Source organism: Conger conger, chromosome 3 (genome assembly GCF_963514075.1).
Source record: "Conger conger chromosome 3, fConCon1.1, whole genome shotgun sequence".
Lineage (NCBI taxonomy): Eukaryota > Metazoa > Chordata > Actinopteri > Anguilliformes > Congridae > Conger > Conger conger.
Genome location: NC_083762.1, coordinates 80,919,295 through 80,946,046, shown reverse-complemented (window position 1 = coordinate 80,946,046; position 26,752 = coordinate 80,919,295). Strand labels below are relative to the sequence as shown.

The window sequence follows — 26,752 nt, the reverse complement described above, 5'->3', positions numbered from 1 at the left end:
CGACTTCCAAATAAGGTGATTATTGCATCTTTACAGCACATCCGTTTTAAATGAAGACAAGCACCAAGTGATGTGTAAAAGTACACGGCACACGGTCCCTACAGACCGGTTCTGCAGGTCACAGGGCTGTCCTGTGGCCCGTGTTCAAACAGACACGGGCGACATCCTGCACGGAGGAGGACAGACGGTGGAAGAATGTCCCCCCTGCCAAACTGAGCTGAGGACGGGAAGCCCTGGGGCATTCTGGGAGAGACTGGGAGAAATAAGGGAAAATCTGGTAATAAGACCAGGCGAATACAGGAAACTGTGGATCACAGGCCGGGGATGGTGGGAGACAATGGGAGTGAAGTTAACCGCACATTTCTGTTTCCGCACATTTCTGTTTCCGCACATTTCTGTTCGCCCGGGCCGTGGCACACCCACACAGCACAAACGCTCTGCTGGCCTTCACCACGCGAGCACCTGAAAAACATCCAAGGAAAACACCGGAATCAGACACACCGGGTCCCTCGGAGGGTCAGGGGGGTTGGGAGACGGTCACGGGCCCCCCCCCTTATTGAAACATCAGTCGATGCCGCGTTACGCCATAGACCACACTCACAGCTCTGCTGCCTGTAATGACACGTCTCTGGTGAGTTACAAACAGACATTACCGCTGGAGACGACGGTCCTCCTCGCCCCGCGAACTACATTTCCCAGCAGCCCCCGGGTTCCATCTTCACCACAGAAACAATGCCGTGGGAGGAGGGGCGGGAGAGCGAGCGATCTCTCTCCGATCTCTGATGTACGGACGGAGCGCCCGCGTTATTCAGGACGGTACGAGGAGGAAGAGACGCCGCCGCGGTCTTCCTCTCTCCGAGGAGGAGACCCTCCAGGAGGCCGCGAGGAGCGCTTACAGGAGAACCCTGTTGCCTGGATACGAGAGGAGGAGCTCCACGCCAGGGTTCAGGGAGGAGGAGGAGGAGGAGCGGGGCTGAAGGAGCGATGCTGTGCTCACCACCAGCTGCACGCAGAGAGAAGCCTCGAGCCCCAACGTGTGTGTGTGTGTGTGTGAGAGAGAGTTCAGTGTACGTTACGAGCTATAGAGTATAAAAATAACATTCTTTAGCATGTGTGGGGCTGGGGGGAGGGGGAGGGGGTCTGGAGCACGTTCCGAACGCTCGCTCTCCCACACAGCCAGCCTGGACAGGGCCGGACCGTTCCGGAGCGCACGTACAGTATTCCCAGATTCCCAGTCCGTCGGGAGGGAAGTCTGTAGTGCTTCCCGGGGGCTGAGTTCCGTCTCAAAGGCAAAATGTGGGTTGCAAATTAATAGCAGGTCCATGGGGGGGGGGGGGGGGGGGTCTGGCACCAACTCCAGCGGGGCTGCACGCTACTACACTGCTGCGTGGGGCAATTCAATTACCCCCACCCCCCCCAACCCCCCGCCCGCAATTACCCCTAGAAACCTTGTTACAGCTGGCAGGGCGCCAGCGAGAGAGAGCTTCCCTAACCCCCCCCCCACCCCCTCCCCCCGCCAGTCCCTCCAAACCGCTTCCTCTCCTGATTAATCACACACTCCAGCGCCGGGGAAAGGGTCACGGGAGACTCCGCTCGGCGCTCCGCTCCTCCAGTATCCCAGCAGCCCCCGGGGGAGCGCGGAGAGCAAGACACGGGAGTCCTTCACAACGTGCCGCTGTGTCCCCCCGACTCCGCACACGCGTGTAGAGCAGGAACACGCGTGTGCACTCTGACCGGAGCCAACGTGGCAGGCAGGCGCACAGACGTTCAGAGACTGGAGGGTGACCTAAATGACTGTCATTCAGCTGACACCTTTATCCAAAGTGACTTACAGTTGATTAGACTAAGCAGGCTAAGCAGACTAAGCTCCCTCCTGGAGCAATGTGGGGTTAAGCGCCTTGTTCAAGGGCCCAGCAGCTGCTACACAGGGGCTTCAACCGCCAACCTTCTGGGTCCCAGGCATGCGCCTGCCCTTATGATGAACAGACCTGCGTTCAAAGAGTAATTGTTTTCATTGCAAATACTTTTCTGTGCTCTATTGATCGTGCGTGCTGCATTTGAGCCTGCAAGGAGGAGCAGATGTGTGGGGGTTCACACTTTTCTGGTGTATTAGTACACCAGGCAAGCTAAGTCAAATGCGGAAAAGGATTTGAATCCAAAGCAAATACTATCTGAACGCAGGTCTGCTGATGAACACTGAGCAGGACCGCTGAACAAAAAGTGTTAACGGCTAAAACTCCCCTGACTGTAAACCAGCAGTAAATGGACCGTAAACCTCGCACTCCGAAAGGCTTTTCAGGCGGTAACCGTTAGCACGATGACCGCGCTACACTGCTGTAAATCACTGAGGCCGATAGCACGTACGCTAACAGCTAACTGGCGCGAGACCGAGGAATCCGTCTGGTATTTATGGCACCGTTTCCTTGACAACAAATTCTCCACGTTATTTGAAGAGGAGCCGAAGTGAGGGAGGAGAGAGACGGCATAGGAAGGAGGAGAGGAGACCCTCCCTCAGGGAGGAACGAGCCTCTCTCTCTCTGCACTGCCAAAAAATGTTTTTAGTCTTGTATATAAAATATATTACATTATTGGCATTTTGGCAGACACTCTTATCCAGAGCGACGCACAGTTGATTAGACTAAGCAGGAGACAATCCTCCCCTGGAGCAATGCAGGGTTAAGAGCCTTGCTCAAGGGCCCAGCGGCTGTGCGGATCTTATTGTGGCTACACCGGGATTAGAACCACCTACCTGGCGTGTCCCAGTCATTTACCTTAACCACTACACTACAGGCTGCATAATTGAATATATTGCATGCACACACACACGCACACACTCACACACACACTCACACTCACACACACACTCACACACACACTCACACACTCACACTCACACTCACACACTCACACACTCACACTCACACACACACACACACACACACACACACACACACACACACACACACACTCACACACACTCACACACACTCACACACACACACACACACACACACACACACACTCACACACACACACACACACACACACATGCACACACACACACTCACACACACACTCACACACACACTCACACACTCACACACTCACACACACACACACACACACACACTCACACACATACCATCGGGACCTCAGCAGGAACAGAGCAGGTGTAGGCTGGGGGGAAGGGAGGGGCTGCTCACTACCTGCCCCCCCCCCCCATGTGGCTCATTCATCACCCCCCCCCCCCCCAGAGCACAGCAACACCCCAGTGCCCCAGCGCAGAGCCGTCCCCCTGGACTCCAGTCCTCCTGTCCTCCTGTCCAGGTTTGGGTTCACAGAGATATTAATCAGCTTTATTTCAGTATTCATTAAGGGGTTGGTCATGCTGCTGCACAGCTGAGCCATGTGTAAAAACATTTCAGGGTGTTCGGTGTTCAGGGGTGTTCAGGGGTGTACAGTGCTCCCATTTCAGCAGCATGTGCTCCTCTGTACTGGAGCAGGGAGCTGGGGAATTGCGTCACTCAGCTGAACGTCCTCTCATTGGGAGCGTTACTGTGGGCCAGCTCCTCCTCACAGCCCGGACCGCTGGGACATGTCCCCCCCTTATTAGGGCTCCCCCAGGGCTTACAGGGACAGGGACATTCAACACACACACACACACACACACAGACACATGCACATAGACACACACACACACTGACATGCACACACACAGAGACACACAGACATGCATGCATGCACACACGTCGACATGCACACACAGACACACACACACGCACAACCACACACACACACACACGCACAGGCACACACACGCAGGCACACACACGTATGCACACACGCACACACACAGGCACACACACACGCACAGGCACACACACAGGCACACACACGTATGCACACACACGCACACACACAGGCACACACACACGCAGGCACACACGCAGGCACACACACGCACAGGCACACATACACACACACAGGCACACACACACACACACACACACACACACGCACAAGGTGACCTGGAGGGCGGACGCTGTCCCTGTTCCCCAGCCCGTTACAGCGGTGTGCCGCAGGGTCTGACGGTCTCGTCCTGCGCACGCATGAGGACCAGCGGGGGGGGGGGGGGGTTCAGCTGCTGTCAATCAAAGACGACAGACACGTCCCCCGACATGCCTGGGCTCGGCCGTCCCGTACGTGAGTCCAGCGTGCTCAAGGTCGCTCCGCTCTCCCCTCCGAGCGGGATGCCGGGAAACGGAGGCACGCGGGCGGCCCCGTGAAGACAGCCAGTGTCTGTGGATGATTCACATCTTCCCTGGAAGGAGAGGAAGCCGCTTTCTCAGGGATCTCTGGTTTCCCGGCGAACGCCGTCTCGAGGTGACGCCGCCGTGTGTCGATTAGCACCGAACGCCGCCTCGGCCCTCCGCGCGCTCCGAGCGTTTCCGACACGACCGTCCTCCTGCATCCCTGACTGCAGACACAGAGTCTCCCTCAGACCAGTGTAAACAGAGGAAGATCTCGTATACTATAACAACCCAGCCAAACGGAAAGACAAATAAACACCATCACATATTCCCACACTGTCCCTCGGAATGGCCGTATTCTTGTGAGAAACGGAATGCCCCAAAGGCCCCCTCCGTTCTGCGTGACAAACAACAAACACGCCAGGATCCAACACGGCATTTCGCAGAGTCAGAAAAGCCTGTTTACGTGCTTCTACCACCCCACAGAGCAGAGTTTACTGCACGCCGGTGTAATCACGGTACACTCCTAGACTGCATTCTCATGGTACGCAGGCTTGAAATCAGAAAAAAAAAAGCATACGATGATTCAACAACAATAAATTCTCAAATCTGATTGAATGTTTGAAAGAAAGGTTAAGGGAGACATCGGATGGTTAAGCCACAGCGTTCCGACTAACGTTCCACAGAACCCTGGAATAAGAGCTCCTGAGAATCAATCCCATTTTATCCAAACACTGGCATCGTGCGAGAGTACAGGATCCCAGAACTGCCGTGGAGACGTCCGAATACACGTCACCTGAGCAGGATGAACCCGCGGACACGAACCAGGAAACCGCAGATTCCCTGGCAGACATTTTCAAGAGGTGTCATCATAGCCAGCCAGCGATCAATAAAAGAGCTCAGGGAGACAGGAGTCCAGCAGAAACACTGCGTGCGCGCTGAGGGCTCGAATTCCATATTCAAAATCTAATAATACCTGGAAATTATTAGTAATATTTATTTGCTACGAGCAAACAGTGGGCGAGTGAAAACGTAGGATCTGGTTCTACAACCCACAGATCAGACATTGCTTTGTGTGTGTGTGTGTGTGTGTATATGTTCGTATGTGTGTGTGCATGTGTGTATGCACGTTTGTCTGTACACGCACACATTTTCTGTTAAATAATACATTTTGCGAGCCCTTTAACAACATCGACGGAGCAGGCAAATCACTAACGGTTTCCATTCTGGGAAATGCATTGGGAAACCCTTCCCCGGCTCCCCGTGCGCTGATTGGCCAGGCGGGGAGCTCAGTAAACACGGTGGCCGTGGGAGGACGGGACCGGGGCAGGTACAATGTGCCGTCACGCCGTGTGGAGAGCCACCAGATGTTTCCCGGGTACCGTGACGTCCCCGCCCCAAAGGCACGCAAACTCAGCCGCGGCTCCCGCTGCCTCAAAGCGCTCTGTCTCCACAGACATCTGTTAGCGATCCGCGCACAGCCCCGCCACAGCCTGCCGTGACAACGCAACGCAGTGTCCTCTCCACCCAACACCTCCGGCCCTGTCTCTCCCGGCTCTGTTAGCTGTGAGGGAGAGGACAGGTAACCTCACACCTGTCACTCCCCAGAGGAGTGTGTGTGAGTGTGTGTGTGTGTGTGTGTGTGTGTGTGTGTGTGGTGAGAGAGAGAGTGTGTGCGAGTGTGTGTGTGTGTGTGTGTGTGTGTGTGTGTGTGTATGTGTGTGAGTGTGTGTGTGTGTGTGTGTGTGTGTGAGTGTGTGTGTGCGTGTGTGTGTGTGAGTGTGTGTGTGTGTGTGTGTGTGTGTGTGTGAGTGTGTGTGTGCGTGTGTGTGTGTGTGTGTGTGTGTGAGTGTGTGTGTGTGTGTGTGTGTGTGTGTGTGTGTGTGTGTGTGTGTGTGTGAGTGTGTGTGTGCGTGTGTGTGTGTGTGTGTGTGTGTGAGTGTGTGTGTGTGTGTGTGTGTGTGTGTGTGTGAGTGTGTGTGTGAGTGTGTGTGTGTGTGTGTGTGAGTGTGTGTGTGTGTGTGAGTGTGTGTGTGTGTGTGTGTGTGTGTGTGTGAGTGTGTGTGTGAGTGTGTGTGCGTGAGTGTGTGTGTGTGTGCGTGAGTGTGTGTGCGTGTGTGAATGTTAGCGTGTGATGTGTGTGTTTTTATGCTTTTCTACACTTTACTGAGCTTGTCTGGTGTGTCAGAACCTCAGAACCCATGAAATACAAACCCCAACCTACAGGTCCGCTTGGCGTATATTCTGAATAATGAGTCTACACAACTGAATATTTAATCTAATACAGGAATATCCCGTGTCTTACACTGGTTTAACTTGGTTACAGGAATGAGGCGTTTACATGACTCTGTCGGGAGTACTTTTCCATATTAGCATCGGAGTATTAGCGTGCGAGGAGAGTAAGCGTGTTGTTCAGCGTTTCAGCGGTTACCCTGTGCATACTTCCCCCTGGCTGAGTGGCCTTAGTCCCATTTGTTATCAATTAAACGAGATGAAAGCGTGTCTCAAAGTCACGATCGTCCTCCTCCGGTTATGGAGAGAGAGAGAGAGAGGCCGTTAGCTCCGACCAGCTGCAGGAAGGCGAGCCAAACTGCGTTTCATCTTCACGGACATTTAAGGGCTCGTTAGAGCCGTGAAAACAGCCCAGGCAGGCAGGCTCTGAGCGGGCCACCGGGGAACGCTCCCGGTAAACCGGGTACGACTGTCACTCTGAATGAGCCATGAACTGCAGATCAGCCAAGCAGAACGGTCCCTGGACATCGCCTCCTTCTGAAATCAGATTTTAATATTAAATAAATATAATTATTATTAGTATTTGCATTATCGGCAGAGGAAGCCGCCTAAACAGCCAAATTTGTTCTTAAGAAATAAACAAAAGTAACAAAAATAAAATAAATAATTCAAAGTAAAGACCATAAAATGCCATATTAAGAGGAATAGCTGCCTATTTTCCTAAAAGAACTCTGCAACCGTTTCCAAATATGCATTCTTAGCAGATGTTTCATACAGACACAAACGACTTCTGACATTTCTCTGAAAGAGATCATGTCTCTCATCTCCAGCCAACGCAGATAGAGACTGAACACACACTCCAATGTACAGAGAGACTGAACACACACTCCAATCTACAGAGAGACTGAACACACACTCCAATCTACAGAGAGACTGAACACACACTCCAATCTACAGAGAGACTGAACACACACTCCAATCTACAGAGAGACTGAACACACACTCTAATCTACAGAGAGACTAAACACACACTCCAGTCTACAGAGAGACTGAACACACACTCCAATCTATAGACTGAACACACACTCCAATCACACTCATATCACTAAGCTAGCATACACACTGTATGAGCATCCAAACGGTTTGCTGTATGTTTGTTGCAACTATTCAAGCCTCTTTGTTCCTTTAGGCTCGCCTCTAAATTGTACAGAAATATCGTCTTCCTTTACATGTGCCACAGAAACAAATCAATCAGTAAAATGTCAGGGGCAGCCTGTAGCTTAGTGGCTAAAGACCTGCACAGCTGCTGGGCCGTGAAGCAAGGCCCTTAACCCCACATTGCTCCAGGGGGGATTGTCCCCTGCTTAGTATGATCAACTGTATGTCGCTTTGGATAAAAGCATCAGCTTAATAACTATTTATGTCTGATTGGATGCTGTACAGTCAAAGTTAGATAGATTAGTTAGATTTAGATCTACTTGACTAGAAAGACAAAATGCAAAGATTGCTGAAGAAAGTGAATCCAAGAGCAAAACCTCAACAACAGCGACAGAGTCGAACAGTAACCAGGGGCGGCCTGTAGCGTAGTGGTTAAGGTGCATGACTGGGACTCGCAAAGTCGATGGTTCGATCCCCGGTGTAGCCACAATAAGACCCGCACAGCCGTTGGGCCCTTGAGCAAGGCCCTTATCCCTGCATTGCTCCAGGGGAGGATTGTCTCCCGCTTAGTCTAATCAACTGTACGCTCTGGATAAGAGCGTTCCCGTAAACGTTCCTGTAAAAATTGGCAGGATGATTTCGCTGCCGAAAGTGTCGATCTTTGAGAAAATATAAGACCACAGGAGACATTTCATCTAAGCGCTCTCCTTAAATGTAAAGTGCCGTCTTAAACAAGCATCACATGTTACCTGCATCTTTTCCACCAGGCAGGCTATATTCAGTGCATTTAAGAAACTATTTTCACAACAAACAATAAAATTGTGTGTGTGTGTATATATATATATATATATATATATATATATATATATATATATATATATTTGCATATATATGGATTGGGGGGGTTACAGATGGGTACAAATTTGTCACTAAGAGAGCACAACAGCTCTTCAAATGAACACAAAGATGCTCAAATGAAGCACATCTGCAAAAAATTATCTATAATTAAATAATTCTGTTTGATCAGAATACTGAGTTTAAACTATTACACAAACGGTTTCTTAAATGAGATGCAGGCTCTGTGTGTGTGGTTTGGTCAGCCATGCTGGGACGCAGTATTCCCATTACTGCGGATCATTAATCTGTAAAATGACTCATAGCAACTGATCCCACACTGTATCATCCAGGCAGCGGATCGTCTGGAATGCAATTTTAACTTTTAATAAGTAACATTCAGCACTCCCACGATGCAAGCACCAGCCCAGTGGACAGAATCTAAAGTCACATCCAGCAGTTTTGCCAGCAGTTATGAAAACACCCCCCCCCCCCCACACACACACACACACACACACATACCACACACCCAGCTAAAAGCTTTCTGATTTAAAGTCCATTTTGCAATGATTTTAGGTCTAATAATAATATGACAACATTAAGGTTAGCGCTTCAACAAGGCATCAAAGCATTGGGTCTACAGCCGCGCACCTCCCGCGTTCACAATGTTGAGTAGTGTTTATAGAAAAAGAGCGCAGTGTGTCGTAAGGTATAACTGTAATTGAGAGCGGTAATTTCCCCGGTTCCTAACGGCTCTCCTCTCTCACAGACCTTCAGAAACACAGAGCGGGGGATGATGGACAAGTGGGCCACTGTTTCCGTAGCAACAAGCAGCAGCATCTCCTGGCTTACGTCTATGTCAGTCAACAGGTCTTCCACCGCAGAAACACCGAACACAAAAACCGCTTCTTTTTCAAGCAGAAAACCCCACTGAATATGGATATTTTTTCCCACCACAGCTTTCCAGGGATTGCGCCAAGTGCTTTTGTCATCTCGCAACATCTAAAGTAATTTGTCAGCAACGGGTGCAATTTTAATGAGATTTTATTTTTCAAAATCATATTTTAGAAAATGTTATTTACCAACATGGAATACATCTAAAACATCTATCCAAATATCCGTTGTATATTTTTCTTGTCATCATATATTAATTATATCTAACAGGATTTTATTTTATCTCGCACACCTAGTAGCCGATGCTAGTTGTTTCTGTCCGTTTAGCGCTGGTATGACACGTGAAAGTAAAAAACCAAAACACCCCCGCCCCCCAACCTCAAACAGCTGCAAGAAATCCCAACATTATAGGCTACATCCTACGGATACCACACAGCTGTACGGAAACATTGCTGTAATAAGTGTTTAAGTGCAATCTCTCTGCATATTCTGTAAATAGGCAATGAACTGTTAGCCTACTTGTGTTCTACACCGCGTGCTACAGCATCTGCCCTTTAGAAACAAGACGTTAATCAACAGCAATGTATCCTAAGAAAACAAAAGATGAACTTACATTTTTGTAACATCTGTAACTCGTTTCAACGAACGAATTCTTCTATTGTGTTTTTGTTCGAAATATATGTCGAATGAAATGTGTTCAAAGACAGCCCTAATATTAACGTAAAGTTGTCCTTTAAAGTTTTGGGGGGGGGAAAGGAATGCAGCGGCTTACCTGCTTCCATAAATAGATGTCCGTTTCGTTCAGCTTCCAGGAGATCGCCACATGCACGGCTGACAGTATAACTCCAGTGATCACCGCGGCTCTCATGCGCACCGGGAGCAGTATGTAGACGACATGGATGAAGAACACGGTCCACCATATCCCCTCCGAGGCACTTCTGGGCTGCATGAGCAACACCCCGATCACCTCCAGCGCGAGCACCACCAGTATCACCACATAGCACACGATCCACATATGGTCCTGGTGGAAACCGTTCCTGTTACACAGAACCATCAGGACGAGGATCAGCAGGATCGCCACGGAGAAGACCCCCACGAATGCATTTCTGTAACTCCCGCCGGCGCAGTGGAACCCCAGCATGACCGCGCACACGAGCACCAGCACGGCCATCAGCATCGTCAGGCTGCTCTGGTTGAGCCGGAAAAAGTACCGCTGGTACAGTCGCTCCAACTTCTCCGACTGGAACTTCTTGGACCTGAAAATCTGCATCACGCTATTGCAGCAGGCCACCATGGAGAAGTGAACTTCGGGCGCCGGCTCCTCGTCGGGTTTGGACTTCCCTCGTCTGTCCGCCAGCCCTAGCTCCACAGACTTCGGTCGGACTCCCCCGTCCGCGTGTTTCGGGGACGACCTGTTGTTATTTCGGCTCTCCTCCCCATAGTCCTGCCACGCGGACTTGGACCTGAAACTGACGCGACTGACCGTTGTCGTGGTGGCTCTCCCGGGCGGTCGGTCGAACTCGTCCTCCTCCCTCCATCGGCTGTTCGAGCGCACAAGTTTTTTGCTCGACGATCTGGCCGAGTATGGGCATCCGTTGGCCACGGATTCGGACTCGCCCCAAGCAGATCTGTGCTCAGACCCTCCCCTCGGTCCAGGGGCCCCGACGCCGGGCGGACTTACGCTATTGGACCTTGACATGCTCTTTACTTTTGTGCGAACAAACTATTAACAACAAAAGAGTACTCCACAAATGGAAACGGCAATGAAACAGAAAACGGTTATTTTAGAGAGACGGGCTCCCATTAATACAGTGTTTGACGTTCTCTGGCGCTACTATGCTACAAGCTCAAAACATTGGCGTGGGTTTTTTTGTTTACGTGTTTAAGTTTTTGTCCTGTTTTTTTTTTTTTTTGGCAAGTTACAAAAAAAAGTGCTAAGCACAATCCAACGCCAGCTTCAGTTAAATATATGATTGATTGAATATGAACGATTGTTTGTGGTTTGTTTAGAAAACAATCATCAAATAATTTTCTTTCGTTTTTTCTTTCAGTTTACGTTTCAGTGAATGTATTTTTAAGTATTTCACAAGCCGTACCTCACTAAAAATTTTGTGTTCAAAACACATGGTTCTTGTGAATCCATTCAGTGCAGCGGAGACCGTGTACAAAGGGTGGCTTCAGTCGAAGTCCAATATAAACTGTACGTCCATTATACTGTACTGGGAACTGTGAAGCGACCGTTGACGAAATACAACCATTGCTAGCAAGACTACTTTTAAATAATGAAACCGACAGAGAAAGCACTCGTGATGTACTCCACGGACCCAGATAAAACATCACTAAAGCGAACTAACTTCTCCAAGGAATTGGTTCCACATTATCATTACAATAAGATGTAACTTCAATAACGATTAATTTACAGCATCTTTCGTGAATGGAGTAAGCATTTCGTTCCCTGCAAGATTTCCAAGTTAAATCCCCAGGAATCGCACACTGACATCAGGTCTGTCATTTTCCCCAGAGCGCTTCTTCGTGCCTGGTTGAGTAGGCTACGTCCGCGAAGTCAACGCTGAGAAAATCGGACGAAGCATGGAACGAAACGATGGCGCGCCTTACGCCGAGTCTGTCTCAGTGCAGGGCGCCGTGCACCTGTGCGTATTCTCAGAGCCTTGTACTGTGGTTACATGGTTGCCTCACTTCTCCGAAACCATCACGACCCACACGCGTTATCATTGAACTCGAGGAAGAGGAAACCCGGAGCTTAAACACGACCAAAAAACCAGCAACAAAAATTATGTTCTTCAATGAGACTGCATCGCGAGGACGCCACGGCACGGTAGCAGCGGACTGTCACAACGCTACTGCCCACACGTATCCACACGTATCTTTTTTTTTCTTCAGACGGCCGAGGTTTTTCAACCGTGTAGGATCATGCAGCACGAACCACCGGTGTCAGCGCAGCGGTGGTTCGCTTAATTCTGCACCCGGAGACGACGAAAAATTCCTCAGCACAGCGTCAACAGTGAACGACGAGGCTCAACGTAGCCAGACGCTTGCAGCGCGAAAATCCCTGCGGTGTCGTAAATGAGTATACGCACTGTATCGATTACGCATCATATCTTCTGCTTTTTGGTGGTCTTTGTACTGCCATTCAACCAAGTTTGATTCTTAAGGTCCGCCCTTAAGTCCGTTTCCATTGGACCGGCTGGCAGTAAAACTCTCTTTCGCGTTTCATTGGCCAGCAGAAATGTCACTGTTAGCACCGGATCCCTGCGCTACCGCTCGGTTTGGAAATGGGCGGGCCTGCGCTCACAGCTGGATCCTGAAAGCGGCGTTTAAAATAAAATTAACCCCTAGTGCCCCGCAGTGCCCAGCTGGTACCGAGGTGATACATTCACAATACTCTGTAGTACAGATACAGGTTTGGTAGGTGTTGCATATACAGATATATACAGATGCGGGTAGCATCTCAAGTGTGAGATTTTAACATGATACCAGCAGATAAAACCAGCGCTCACAAGCAGTGGGAGCAGCTACATCATTGCTTCCTGTCTCCTGTGTAGTTCAGAGCGAATGTGCGATAATAATGTCCTGTTTATTCTATTTACCAACTTAGAGTCAATTAGGAGACTAGATGGGAACTCACTTGGCGCTCCTGGTAAGAATCGGTTGTTAATTGAATGCTCTTCTACCACAGACACTATCGAGGCTCCAACCTCGAGTTATTTGACAGACCTGAATTACTCTCGGTTATCGAATGCTTGAATTCATGCGTCGTCCAAATTAGTACACTTAGCAATGATGGAAGGGACAGGGAAGCCTTGGAGACCATTTGGAAATGTGTTCCGTACAATTTTATCCCCGTAATCTCAGTTTATATTTGTTTATCTATTTTCTATATCTCTATTTGCATCAGTGGCCCCAGGGGCATCTAGGAGGTCATCCAGGTATTGATCAGGTAGGCTCCGAAAGCACTGGCGAAGTATTTAACGGCCCACACGGTCTCCATACTTATCATAGACATTACCTTCTTCAGCAGCGTCCTCAATCTGGGCGCGCGCATTGAGCTCTCGCCTGAGCAAGGGGCAGGGCGCCCTCTGCTGGCCTGCTAACGCTATTTCCAGTCCAAACCACTTTTTGCAAGGGGAGTCTCCCATCCAGACACTCGCAAAACCCCACTAACCCGCCCCAACTCCTGCTACTGAGTTGTAGGCTGCAGAAAAGTGTCGCATTTCTAAATGAATGTTTTTGCCAACCTGTGTCTTGGAAACGAAACAATAATTCAGATTTATTTCAGATTCGAGAAGAGGTCATTTTTGTAGATCACATTTAGTCTTTACGTGAGACTAGCCCATATGCTTGTCATTTCTTTTATAGATAAAACGTATAAAGGTTTTCCTTATAGATACAACTTCTAGGGCTGGTTTTACAGACACAGATTAGGCTTAGTCTTGGCTAAATGCAGTTTTGTAAGGAGAATCTCCATTCAAAATATAATTTAGTCTAGGACTAGGCTTAATCTGTGTCTGTGAAACTCAATTGTCACATGTAATGTAATGTAATGTCACATAAAAATTTTAAGAGGGAATCATTTGTCTAGTTTATTATCTGTATGTGATCTTGAGATGTTTTCTATTCATTTATTTGTAAATTGGTGTAAAATATATTTCCATCCATCCATCCATTATCTGAACCCGCTTATCCTGATCAGGGTCGCAGGGGGGCTGGAGCCTATCCCAGCATACATTGGGCGAAAGGCAGGAATACACCCTGGACAGATCGCCAGTCCATCGCAGGGCACACACACCATTCACTCACACACTCATACCTACGGGCAATTTAGACTCTCCAATCAGCCTAACGTGCATGTCTTTGGACTGTGGGAGAAAACCGGAGTACCCGGAGGAAACCCACCCAGACACAGGGAGAACACGCAAACTCCACACAGAGAGGCCCCGGCCAACAGGGATTTGAACCCAGGATCTCCTTGCTGTGAGGCGGCAGTGCTACCCACTGCACCATCCGTGCTGCCTAAAATATATTTGTATCTGATTATTTATATCTGCTGTACAATCTTTATTCACTGTGAATTGGAGTACAAATACCTTCTGTGTTAGACAAACATTATAAAGTACTATTCACAATTTTCAATGTTTTACTGTAAACCCCCATGACGGGAGGACCCGAAACATGAATTACAGTCAGCATTGAGCACCATTTGAACTGTGTAATGATATTTATGCATTTAAATTTTACAATAATGGTATAATAATATAATAGTTATACAATATTTTGCTGATTGTATCCTGAGGAGTCAGGTATTTGAAACCCAGGTTTGACAAGGACTTAAGTCGCTCTATTGAGCGGTACAAACGGTTTATGGAAAGTGCTAGAATATCGTGTACACACTACACGCACTGACAGTCGCCTTTGGGTAAGTGGGCACGATAAGCAAACGCGCAGCGTCATATCGCATAGTAATGGATTGTGGGAAAGTGGTTTAAAAACCTGTAACCGTAGATACCGGCCATTTTATAACGGCCTCTTCAGGTGGGTGACAGCACAGGTGTGAGGAGTGATAAGGAAGAGTTTCCTTTAGAGCCAACAAACGCGATCGCCAAAGAGTGCCGCTGCTGCCATCGTGTGGACGCCGACGGAGTAACAACCTCAGAAATAGTGCGAGTCGGGCAGGAGTTAGCCGTTAGACGTGATTACAACATAATTGCCATTTAGGTGAGGCTTTGACGGTATTAAATCCTCAATGTCAAGATCAGGTCCGGTTGTTCAGAGGAAAGGATATTCAAGTCTACATTCAGTCCAAATATACTGTGCCCCAGAGTTGTATCATTGCTTGTGTGCCACAGCTAAAATGTGTGTTGCACATTCTATAAAACAGAACATGATTGTACGGCCTGTAGCGTAGTGGTTAAGGTAAATGACTGGGACCCGCAAGGTCGGGGGTTCTAATCCCGGTGTAGCCACAATAAGATCCGCACAGCCGTTGGGCCCTTGAGCAAGGCCCTTAACCCTGCATTGCTCCAGGAGAGGATTGTCTCCTGCTTAGTCTAATCAACTGTACGTCGCTCTGGATAAGAGCGTCTGCCAAATGCCAATAATGTAATGTAATGTAAAAGTTACGTACTCACAGTTGAAGACAAAGCACATTATATTTAGATTGAACATAAAGCTTACGCAGCGATGTATTATTTGTTATTTTATATACCAATATATATTAGCTTTTTTAAAGTTTTTTTTAAACTACACACAATTATTCACAATTAATTCCAAAGTGGTTGAAATGTAAACATGTACTAGACATCTGAAAAATTGAGTTGAAAGTATACCGTATATTTTTAATGAAACGTGTTTGAAGACATTTGCAAAGTACTTCAAGTCCATTGTGTGACACAGGCTGGGAAGGAGGGGACCCGAGACGAGGTGAAAACCTTCAACGGAAATGATACAACAAGCCAGCCTACTTCCCATACTCAGTTTATTGTAAATATATATATATCAATTATTATTACTTGCGATATTATACAAAGAATGTTCGTATTATCCTCTCAAGGAAATGGTCCCATGCAAAACGTCAGTATCAAAAAGCCCAACATTGTTCGACAGAAACTCAGCGTGCTTTATTAGATTTTTTTTTTTTTGTCCGTTCAGATAAAGGCAGTCCAGGGATACACAGCGGGGTAATTTTAGTTCGCATGCAAAGTTACACCAAGAGGCACATTCCACCCCCAGAGACATCCCAAACCTCAGTGCAACCCACATCCATGCTGAAAAATGAACACAACACTTCCTCCAATGCCCACGGGACGCCCCAAATACCCCCAGGGGACCATAACTAATCTGTTTATGTCAAGACGTGTCCCTCCGCCTGACGTGCGTTCAAGACCGCGAACGTTCACGGCGAACTATGTTTGCAGCAAACAGTTGTTGTTGGGACGATTTTAAAAGAACACTCCATTTAAAGTAAGAGCAAATATTCCATTATTCCATTCCAGTTTTCCCCAACAGCAGCCATTTTTGGTCATTTTCAAACTGCTAGCTGACTATAGCTAATGTACGCGGTGAACAGAAAAAAATAGAATAGGTTCGCGAAAGTTAGCTAACGTTTGCTGTTAATGTTGAACGCACGTCTGGTATCGCCAAGACATTTCGACGTGGCTTCTTAAACGCACGATAGTGGTACCCGACCGTGTTCCTGGAGATCTACCATCCTGTAGGATTTCATTTCAACCTTAATTCGCCATTCCGGACTAGTTCCCACTTCAGTGCTGAACTATAGTTGTTGAATGAATGAGGCGTGCTTTGTTAGAATTGGAATGAAAATATACAGGATCTGCAGGAACAGGGCTGGTTACCACTGACCCATGGCAATGCGGTCAAATGGAGACAACAGGGCCAAGATGAAGGTGCTTAACTTAAGACCAAAGAGAAGATAATTAAAAACGATGCACAATACGGGAAAACTACTCTAGAAACAATAAGCAACACAATTTGGGGCCCAGATTCATTCTGTACCAGCAGTACAATTCACCCCAAACTAACACATTTAAGCCAATGTTTATGTGTTCTCGGGCAGCGGAAAATATTTTACTGACTCCGACACGTGCTATAATTGAAAAACATTTTCTCAAATTATTACCCAGAATAAAAAGGTCATGAGCTGGACTGACCAAAGCGAGACCGGATTTGCAGAACCCTGGAACAACCAGGATGCTACTATATTTTTGGATGAGCTGAACACAGAAAAGAACATGTAGTACTACACTAACGGACGATGCTACAGTGCACAGAGGCACACTAGGACTTTGTTCCAGTCAGGCTCAAAATAAGTTCCCAGGATTGCACTACAAATCCAAATCAATTTTCACGGAGGCAATCGGATATTCACAGATATTTTAGAAATATCTGCAATGCACAAACAGATGCAATGGTTATGGATGCTACGGTATATCGTTGTTGAAATAAAATACAATTTGTTACAGGTCCAAATCCACGCATAAGACAACCCACCACACTGTTAATCAGAAGACAGAAAAAACATAAAATGTGAAATTCCTGCAAATCGTCTTTTTCTGTCACTGCCCTGCCTGGCAGCCCAGCTGACTCATCCGAACAAAAGGAATGTCAGAGGTTTGAACATCGCAAGTACAGCCCAAGTACATGAACATAGCACAGCTCATTCAACAGCTAGAGCAGGGCTGCCCATCCCTGCTCCTGGAGATCTGCCGTCCTGTAGGTTTTCACTCCAACCTCAACAAAGCACACCTCGTCCTACAGCAAGAGAACCTGTTCAGCTGCCAATTAGTGGAATCAGATGTGGCAAATTAGGGTTGGAGTAAAAACCTACAGGACGGCAGATCTCCAGGAACAGGGTTTGGACAGTTTGGACACAGAGCGTTCCCTACACAATCCTGACTTTCAGCTTTCACCATGTGCTGCTAAAGTTTGTTCATTGGAGACGCATGACTTTAATCCAATTCATCGCGGAGGGAGGGCTTTGTCTGGACTGTCGGGACGGAGCTCCTCGACAGCTTAAAGCAAACGCGCAACCCCAGAACACAATCTAGAGTCTGATGTCTTTTCAATACTTCATCTTCTGCAACAGTAACTGTGGCTAAGCAAGGAGCGCCAGTGTTAAAGCTTTTAAAATCCAGTACATTAGTCCCTCGGAAAAAACACACACAAGAGCAAGTCAGCGCTTAAGGTAACTGCACAAATCTTTTCAACTGCATCGGTACTTTTTAGGCTTGGTCATGTGCAGCAATTTCAAACCGAAACGACACGACATAAATCAACCCACAACAATCCAATTGTACCCAAACAGTGAACGCGTCATCGCTGACGTTCAAAATTCAACTATAACAAATCAAGACAATAAAAACACGCCCAGATCACAATCAAGAGGTTTGCATGGGGCAATTATGACAAATGTGGAATATGGAGGGAAACGTTATCATGAATCTGAGAATGTAGATTTTTCACCTGGGAGGCCCCGAAATTACACAGGAAGTCGTTACCATACAAAAATAGTAAATGTGCTCTGCCTAAATTAAAAATGAACTTGTGAAAAGACTGTTTAGGTATTTCCTTGGGAGAAGGTATGCATAAAGACGCAAAGACTCTTAAAAGCGGAGTTTACTTCTCAGATTATAAAGTTTTTGGTTAAAAGGGGAGTATGTAGTGTAAAGGAATTCAATTATTTTGTCTCTGACCATTAAGGGACGTGTCATTCATAGAAAATAATTCAACGATAACCAGCAGTCATAACTACTTGTCCTGTGCGACTACACACATCTATCCGCCTTCACGCGCTAAGCACTTTCAGAGCATCGTACTGTAACCGCATTCACTTACTGAAAAAGCAGTCTATATATTAATTTATGTTTAAATTGTTACCACGGGGGCCAACCCCAAAACACTTGACAGTTCATTCACAAACTAGCACTGATCCTCCCAGCGGCATTTTCAGGTTCAAGTAGAGATGGGCGCTTTTTGATGAGCAGAAATTCTAATTTGTCACGCGAAAGGTTTAAAAGGCTACGCGCTTCCTCCTCATAATAGTCTACTTTGTCTTGATCTCCCGGGGCGTTCATTCCAGTTTGCTGTAGTCCTCCACATGTCCCAAGACCTTCTTCCTCTGCCGCATCATGTGAAAATACAGCTGAGGAAAGACTGAGGGGACAAACAACAACAACACCATCATCATCATCATCATCATCAGAGGCACCATCAGAACAACACCATAATCAGAGACACCATCAGAACAAAAACAACATCAGAAACACTGTCATGTTTTCCACATTCTCCATTAAAATCAGACATTTCACAATTTTGCTTGTACTTTCGAAATCTTTTTTTTTTTTTAAAGAAAAAGAAAAAGAATAGATTCACTTTGACCAAGCAAAAACAGCCTCTGTACTGCACCAAAAATACTATCCACTTCATACCGTACTGTAGTTTCACACAGAAATAATACAACACTCATTGTGGTTTCTCATGCACGTAATCATGTTAAGAGTTGGAACACGGCGATCTACGCACAGAACGCAACCAGCGGGAACAAAAACATTGTGGCTAATTTCACTGATGCGGTAATGAATACAGAGTACATTATGTTTCAAAGTGTAAAACTAATCTTCTTTCTTTATTTTTTTTTTATTTTTTATGTGAGGGACTAACAGGAACTCTGTGAGGGACAAACAGGAACTCATTTGTCCCTGGATGAGGTCACTTCGACACAAGAAATGAGTGATAAATACAGGGAGACCGGCCGGGATTCTAAGGCGGTTTAAGCTGCGTTCTGGACACTTCTAGCTGGTCCAAGCTGGTTAAGCTGGACGAGTGAGCTGCTGGTCAAACTGGTGGACTAGCTCACTGGTTGACAGGTTCAAAGTGTCGGAAAAACACATCCTAAACCAGCCTGACCAGCTTAGGCTGGTTTCAGCCAGAGATTTCAGCGGGGAAGCACTGAACAGCCTCAGAATGGAGGAGTTGTGGAGGCTCGGCGTGGCTTACGGGGAATGTAGGACAGCATGGTGAGGATGAGGAAGGTGTGGTAGTCGAAGGAGAAGTTGTATTTGTTGGGCAGGGTGACGGAGTAGAGCCCCGTCTTCTGGACGAACGGCAGGGCGGCGTACATGGTGAGCAGCTCACCGGTCACGCCCATGGGGTACAGCACCAGGAAGAAGGTGTACCTGGAGAACACGCCGGAAACACAGGGAGGGTGACGCCACGTCTCAACCATTCCTACGGCTTTTCTCCACGACCGCTGCTCCACAAAACCGAGTGATTAGTACTATTCACTATTCACGTACTAACAACTTAACTACATCTCCCATAATGCAGAGCAACACAAACTCAAGAGTGTTTCAGCAGATTTCAGCAGATTTCCTGAAGATTGTCAGCATGTTACCAATGAAAATGCATCATACCTTGAAAGAACAATTTGGTTCTGAATATTGATGAACACTGATGTTTCTTTTCAAATCGGTCAGTAATCTGCAGCAATTCTACTGGTGTCTAAAGGTTTAAAGAACTCCAGATAAAGTACTTGAGCAAAGTTTGTTGTGTCAGAGCACCTGAGGAAGCCCACAGAGAAATGTGAGACAGAAGGTTGGCGTTACCTGGCCCACTTGATGAGGTACGGCAGGTGGTTGAGCAGGCTGAAGGTGTAGAACGAGTATCGGATAATCTCGGTCACGGTCCAGGCGACCACAAACAGGAGAACGCTGTCTTCATTCTGAACCTAAAAGGGTGATGCAGGACGAGGAGTAACCACCGTGATATTTTCATTTGCAAACAAATAAAATGAAAGATCTTAGAGGTGTTATTTCAGAACCAGATCCATGCAGACAGCTGCGTCTCACAAACTTTCAGCATCACAGAAAGAGCACACCAGAGGTCATTTCGAGAGGCAAGGCAAAACAAGGCATTTCCCACCGGGTACTAGGAGGTTAAACGGACAGCTCACTTACAAACATCCTATCAGCATCCTGGCAAGAAACTAGTCAGTTTTGTTTGTTGTATGCATTCCTGAAGGGGCTTCCCCTCAACATTCCAACAGACGATTTAGAAACAGAAAAAAAAAATCCCTCAGACAACCACGGCACGTGTCAGGACATCGCAGCAAGCCCCCAAAAGCACTGAGCTCAGAGGATGCTTTCGCATACAGTTAGGACAAACTCATGGCAAAGTTAGTCAGTCTGCCCATCTTAAATGCATCTGTTAAAAAAAAACTAAAACTTTTTTTTAAAAGAACACACACACTTACAGGACTCGGGGCGTATCAGGGTGGGTCCTGCACTCTGGACAAACGAATAAGACCTCAGCTCAACTGACATTTTTTTGGGGACATTTCCCCCCCAAAGAATAAGACCCCCTCCCCCCCCTCTCTCCACTATTGCGGTCTGCAATAGCAGTGCTCGGTGTTTTAATGGGAAAATGACAAAATGGCCGCTCAACTGCTATGTAGAGGAATCCAGAAAATGTCTAAGCAGTCATGGTTTATTGCTCTCAGGGAGCCCCGTCTGTTTGGGAGAGTCACCGCTGAGCTCCCTTCCCCAGCAATAACATACGGCAGGATTCATGTGTGTGTGTTTTTACCGACTCATCAGTAACTGCCTAGGTGTAAGGACTGGTGAAAACTCAGGGAACTACAAATGTTTGCACTTCTGTCCATGAACATGATATAAACATTGGTTCTTCTTCTTTTCCACTTTTTTTTAAATTTTCTTCTAATCGCCTTTGGCCATGGAGTTGGACTGATTAAAATAAGGAGATTATAAATCACATTAACATCCACAGAACCGCAGTGATTGTGAGCGGACAGGACACACCGCCATGTTTCGGGCGAAATGGAGGGCGTCGGTCTCACCTCTCGGACGCTGTGCGTCACCGCCCAGGTGAGAAACACTCGGGACAGCACCTGGAACCCCGTCAGGACCACCGACGAGGGCACGATACCTGCCACGGGGAAACGTCATCGTAGCGTTTCGCATTGACATGTCGAGGCCACGCATTGGTACAGAGATGAATAAACACGCATTGCAAAGCAGTGTGAAACAATGAGACTGACTACAAGCAGGGAAACGTAGTGGTGGGGAGTCTTCCAACAGGGGGCTTCAACTCATTTTCCTCCTCGGGATTACTCTATGTTGGGGGGTTAGCCCGATTTGAGGATGGGGTGGCCTAAAATTAGTAATTTGTCATTTTATGTCTCTGTTTAATATGTGAATGTAGGCTACTACGCATCACGACAAGGCAAGGATAACAAAGCAATGAGGCACGAGAGGTTGTAGTATCGGCCGAAGGGTGCGGTGGGGCGGGTGGGTGGGGGGGTTGGGGTTGCCTAAGTGTTTCATAAAGCAGAACACAGCTTAATGGAAAGAGCCATGTCCAATAAAGGCAGCATCCTGATCAACTTCACATGGCCAATACTGCTGTATGGTTTCTTTGTAACCACAATGACTCTTCACTGATGGCTGAAGCCTTTATTCACATTCAACATCGACACATGGAAGAGGCTACCAGCAGGCGGCAGTAATTCCCCCGGTACAGAGCGACAGTACGCAGCCTAAAAATGCATCAAGACGCATCGATCTTAAGGTGGGAATTCAACTGCATGGACTTGGTATGGTAGAATCAATTAATGTTTAGTGTATCGTTTTAACTGTCAAAATCCGACTATTACTGAGTAGGCTACATCAATTTCTCACAATTCTCACTCACATTTGTGCATTCAGCTTATCTTTAAAATTATTATTATTTTTAAATCATTTTTTCAATGAAGTGGATTAAATCGTACGAAGATAATAAAATGGAATCGAACTGTTGAGATTTCTTGACGCATTTAACGGTTTCCTAAAAATAAAAAATAAACCGTCTCGAATCGCGGTGAGGTCAGAGATTTACACCCCTGGAAGCCGTGATACGGAAGGCGGAAGGTCGGATTTTCGCGGTAATACCCCGTTAACGAGCACTCGGCTGGGAACCAGAGACTCGACAGCCAGCGCGCGCGGCCCAGCGCCTTTTTATCGCTGTGGCGCCATCTGACTGCTCACGCGCCCTTCCTCGCGGCTTCGCTCAGCTGTGGGCGTGAAGCGAAACCCCGTCCCGCAGCGACGGCCATGTTTACCACTCCGTCTCCCAGAGCAGATGTCTCTATTCAGCCTGGATTACACACTTCATCTGAAATCTCACAACTCAAACATGACTCTGTCTGTAAGTGAGAGAGAGAGAGGGAGAGAGGGAGAGAAAGAGAGGGGGGGGGGCTTACCAACAGCACAGTGCAGTATCTGGAAGAGGAGAAGAAGAAAAAAAACAGACATTTTTAGACATTTGTCCTGAATGAATATAATGCATATGAAAACGACACTTTTATCCAAAACAACTTACAATTGATTAGACTAAGCAGAGGACAATCCCCCCTGGAGTTAAGGGCCTTGCTCAACGGCCCAGTTGCACTGATCTTATTGTGGTTACACTGGGGCTTGAACCACAAACCTTCCGGGTCCCAGTCATGTACTTTAGCCACTAAACTAGGCTACAGGTTGCCCAATGCTCATTATATTTCAGCACATTTCTCAAAACAAGACATTGAATTTGCTTCAATGTTCAGTCGTGAAATAGGATTATAACTGATACATTTTCATGCACCCAAATGGACAACAAAACACAGAAAAACATTCAATTGAATGCAAGCTACTGACATAACTTAATATCTGCCAGAAATCTCAGAGCTGAAAATAGAAATGGTGCCAAAGTGGCATGAGAGTGAAGCCACATTAAGTTAGCAAATTAAAAATATTCTGCTGGGTCACAGAGGCCCACAGAGAGAAGCAGGGGGGTTTTATAGACGGAGCCAGGATCCTGAGGGGAGAGGAACAGCTACACGTCGCTGCGGTTCTCTCTCGGTACAGAACATCAGTGTCACACTGTGCATAAACACTGCGCTAAAACCACTAAGAGCTCTTCAAGACATCAGCAGTTTGCTTACAGCACTATTCAATGTAAACAGTTAATGAGCACATTAACTCCAATATTTTTCACAATGAAAATTCAAAGTTAGTGTATGAAAATAAACACACAGCTAAATGAACTTAGTACATAGTAAATGGATTTATGAATACTCGTAAGAGCCAACTGCTACTTTGGGCTTTTGTTTTGAACAATCCCTCTCGCCGTCTCTTCAGTAATAGAGATTGGAACGTGTCTCGTCGAGAGAGTTTCTATTTAAACCCCCGCAAACTGTGTCACACATTCCTGGCACGAGGTGGTATGACCTGTATTACACAAACTATGGAGCAAGAGCTGTTCAGATAACAGACATGCCTATCTCCGACAAGAGCCTGTCTGTGACGGGCAGGGTCAAAGGTCAGCCACACCCACCTCCAAGAGGGCCCCGGTTTGGAAGAACTTCAGGGGCTTCTCGATGGAGTAGTACAGGCCGTGGTAGCTGCCTTTGGCCAGGTACGCCCGCACCAGCCCCACCGCAATGACCAGCCACCTGAAATCATGAAGGCAATTTTAGTATTTAGTATTTTAGTGAATTCAGCAATAATTGAACAAAAAACCAACACCATCTTCATTTTACTCACCTCAAAATCACCGGTGTTCATTTCAATTTGATTCAATTCATTCAATCATTCAATACATTTTATTTTAAAGTGCAAAGACTTTTGGGGTCTCCGAACAATTTTGATCTTTCAAGACAACAGACAATGAACACAATATCACCGATCCAGACAATTAAACATATAAAACATGTACAATAGTTATCTAGTGTGATAATTGTGTGTGTGTGTGAATCTATATATTATGAAAGGTATGCTTACTATTGCAATAGTAAGACAGGTCTGTAAAAATGTAGAGCTCAAAGTTCCATTTCTTGCACCACAGGGCTGTCAGACATACTGTTTTTTTAAAGAGGGTTTGATGAGAATGACGAAGGTGTTTCAGACTTCAACCCACGCAAATAAAAGAAGGACATTCATTTAGAAACACCATGTTGGCACCCTTGTGTTAGAAATGTATGCAAGAACAAGACATGATGACAGTCAGCATTTTGGTATCTACAATATGTTAACGAGCTGGTAAAAATAGAGGCCATTACTTTCCTGGTGTTAGTAATACCAGCTCTGTGCCAGACTGCACAAGCTTAGCACCTCCTGTCAGAAAAGACAGGGTCTGAATGCATGTGCTTTGGTGTTTGATCATCCGAAGCAAAAGATGTCAAACAATAAAAACAGAAGATAAGAGTCACAAACTCAAAGGAAGGTTGGTTCTGGCCCAACCTGTTATCCTTTTCCCTGTATTGTTTAGTGAACACTCAGATTAGAGGCTTCAAATAACAGTTTACAGGTGGTTTCATTAGCCTCTTGTCCTTTCAAAACAAGTTATACATTTACCGAGAGCTATCTATGTCACTAGTTATCTTCATGCGATGCACTCTCGCTTAGTTTTTTAATAACCTTTATTTAAGATATTTCCTCTTTTTCATTGACTTCATTACATAGATATTGACCCAGATATGGATGACAACACCCCAACCCAATACACGCTCTTCCTGAAACCCATGATTTGTGTACGTTTCGATGAGACACGATTCTTAAAAACACAAGCACACCACCAATCACTCCTCTTTTGCAACCCTTCTTTTTACAGGGTTATGAATGTCAAATGTGTCCATGTTGTCAAAAAAAATGAAGATTTGGTCAGTTATTAACAAGATGTCATGACCAAAAAGACTTAGTTGTTCGAGGTAAATCGAAATGAATGGGTATAGTAAAAATAGTAGTGCACAGTCTCGTCTACTCTCCTCTCCTCTCTTCTCTTCTCTTCTCTTCTAAGGCTGTAGACGTGCTTGATTGCATTATAGTCTGGCACAGAGCGAACAGCCAAAGCATGCTCCAATGCGATTGCGAAATTGATTAATGAACTGTGCAGCATATACTTCATACGGGCGAATTACAAATGAAATGCACCAACAATAAATCGATATAGCCTACTTCGTGAGAACAGGAGGCTACATGCGTAATTTACAAGTAAATCAAGCAAGCACGGCACGGCACGACATACATAGGATATCCATAAATGTATAAGCAAGTCAATGATAAATGGACTAGGCTACAGGCTACTGCTCACTCCGGATATCGGGAAACGGGTTCATGTGCTTTCATGCAACCGCCCAAAAAGATGAAAAGACGAGTCCCTTTCAATGGTAGCTGCATGAAATGTGCCGCGTCAGTGAGTGTACTACCAACGACGAAAACAATCGATTTGTGGTTAATAACTTGCACGGCAATTTCCTGAGGTTGTCACAAGCAATGCATTATGCTCCATAGTATCTACAGTGAATGCACCAGTGTTCGGCACGCGTAGGCTATACCCCAACCGCCCCAAGAAGTTTCCTGATTATTTTTTTTAATGAAATCTGATTTTTTGTTCTGTACAGTACGATAGAGCTACGCGTAACATGCATCCGATAAATGAATAAATAAAAACCGCAAGACAAGCTGGCTAAACAGGCTTAATGTGGGCTGAGGCGGATAAAGGTCCTCTCGGCGGAAGCGTGTTCACTCCAGCCATTCAGCAAAGCACGCCAGCTGGCTACATATTTCAAAAACACTGGCTCCACTCCTCCAGCTACATACCCAGCTGTCATGACCACGTTATATATGACGAGATATGCTGTTGCCAGTGCCCCCGGTCCTTTCCTTCGCCTCTGCCCAACGTCATTGTGAGCAGGTCTGGACGTCCCCGTAGCAGGTGCTGCCATGACTGAGCTCGCTCGTTGTCGTCTCCACCAACTCGCTGCTTTGTATCGATTCAGGAAATAGAGGCGCGAGGCCTCCAACAGCGTCTATTTAGCG

The 26,752-nt window shown here is 46.6% G+C and overlaps 1 protein-coding gene across 1 annotated transcript; it reads right to left on the bottom strand.

Moving 5' to 3' along the window:
* Window positions 1–15,847: 15,847 nt before the first annotated feature.
* hacd2 (3-hydroxyacyl-CoA dehydratase 2) lies at window positions 15,848–26,718 on the bottom strand. Its single transcript, XM_061236542.1, has 7 exons — window positions 26,534–26,718; window positions 24,270–24,387; window positions 23,158–23,176; window positions 21,757–21,845; window positions 20,507–20,628; window positions 19,899–20,077; window positions 15,848–19,055 (listed from the first exon to the last, which is right to left on the bottom strand). Exons 1-7 carry the CDS (start codon window positions 26,656–26,658, stop codon window positions 18,973–18,975), a joined length of 735 nt encoding a protein of 244 aa, XP_061092526.1. The 5' UTR covers window positions 26,659–26,718; the 3' UTR covers window positions 15,848–18,972.
* Between the last annotated feature and the right edge of the window lie 34 nt (window positions 26,719–26,752).

Excerpts from the sequence above, each read along its gene's own strand:
- hacd2 (XM_061236542.1), bottom strand. The coding sequence starts at position 26,658 with ATGGCAGCACCTGCTACGGGGACGTCCAGACCTGCTCACAATGACGTT. Across the intron at positions 24,388-26,533 it reads AACGTGGTCATGACAGCTGG|GTGGCTGGTCATTGCGGTGG; the intron begins GTATGTAGCTGG and ends TCATGATTTCAG. Across the intron at positions 19,056-19,898 it reads CATGCTGTCCTACATTCCCC|TCTTTCCTCAGCTGTATTTT; the intron begins GTAAGCCACGCC and ends TTGTCCCCTCAG.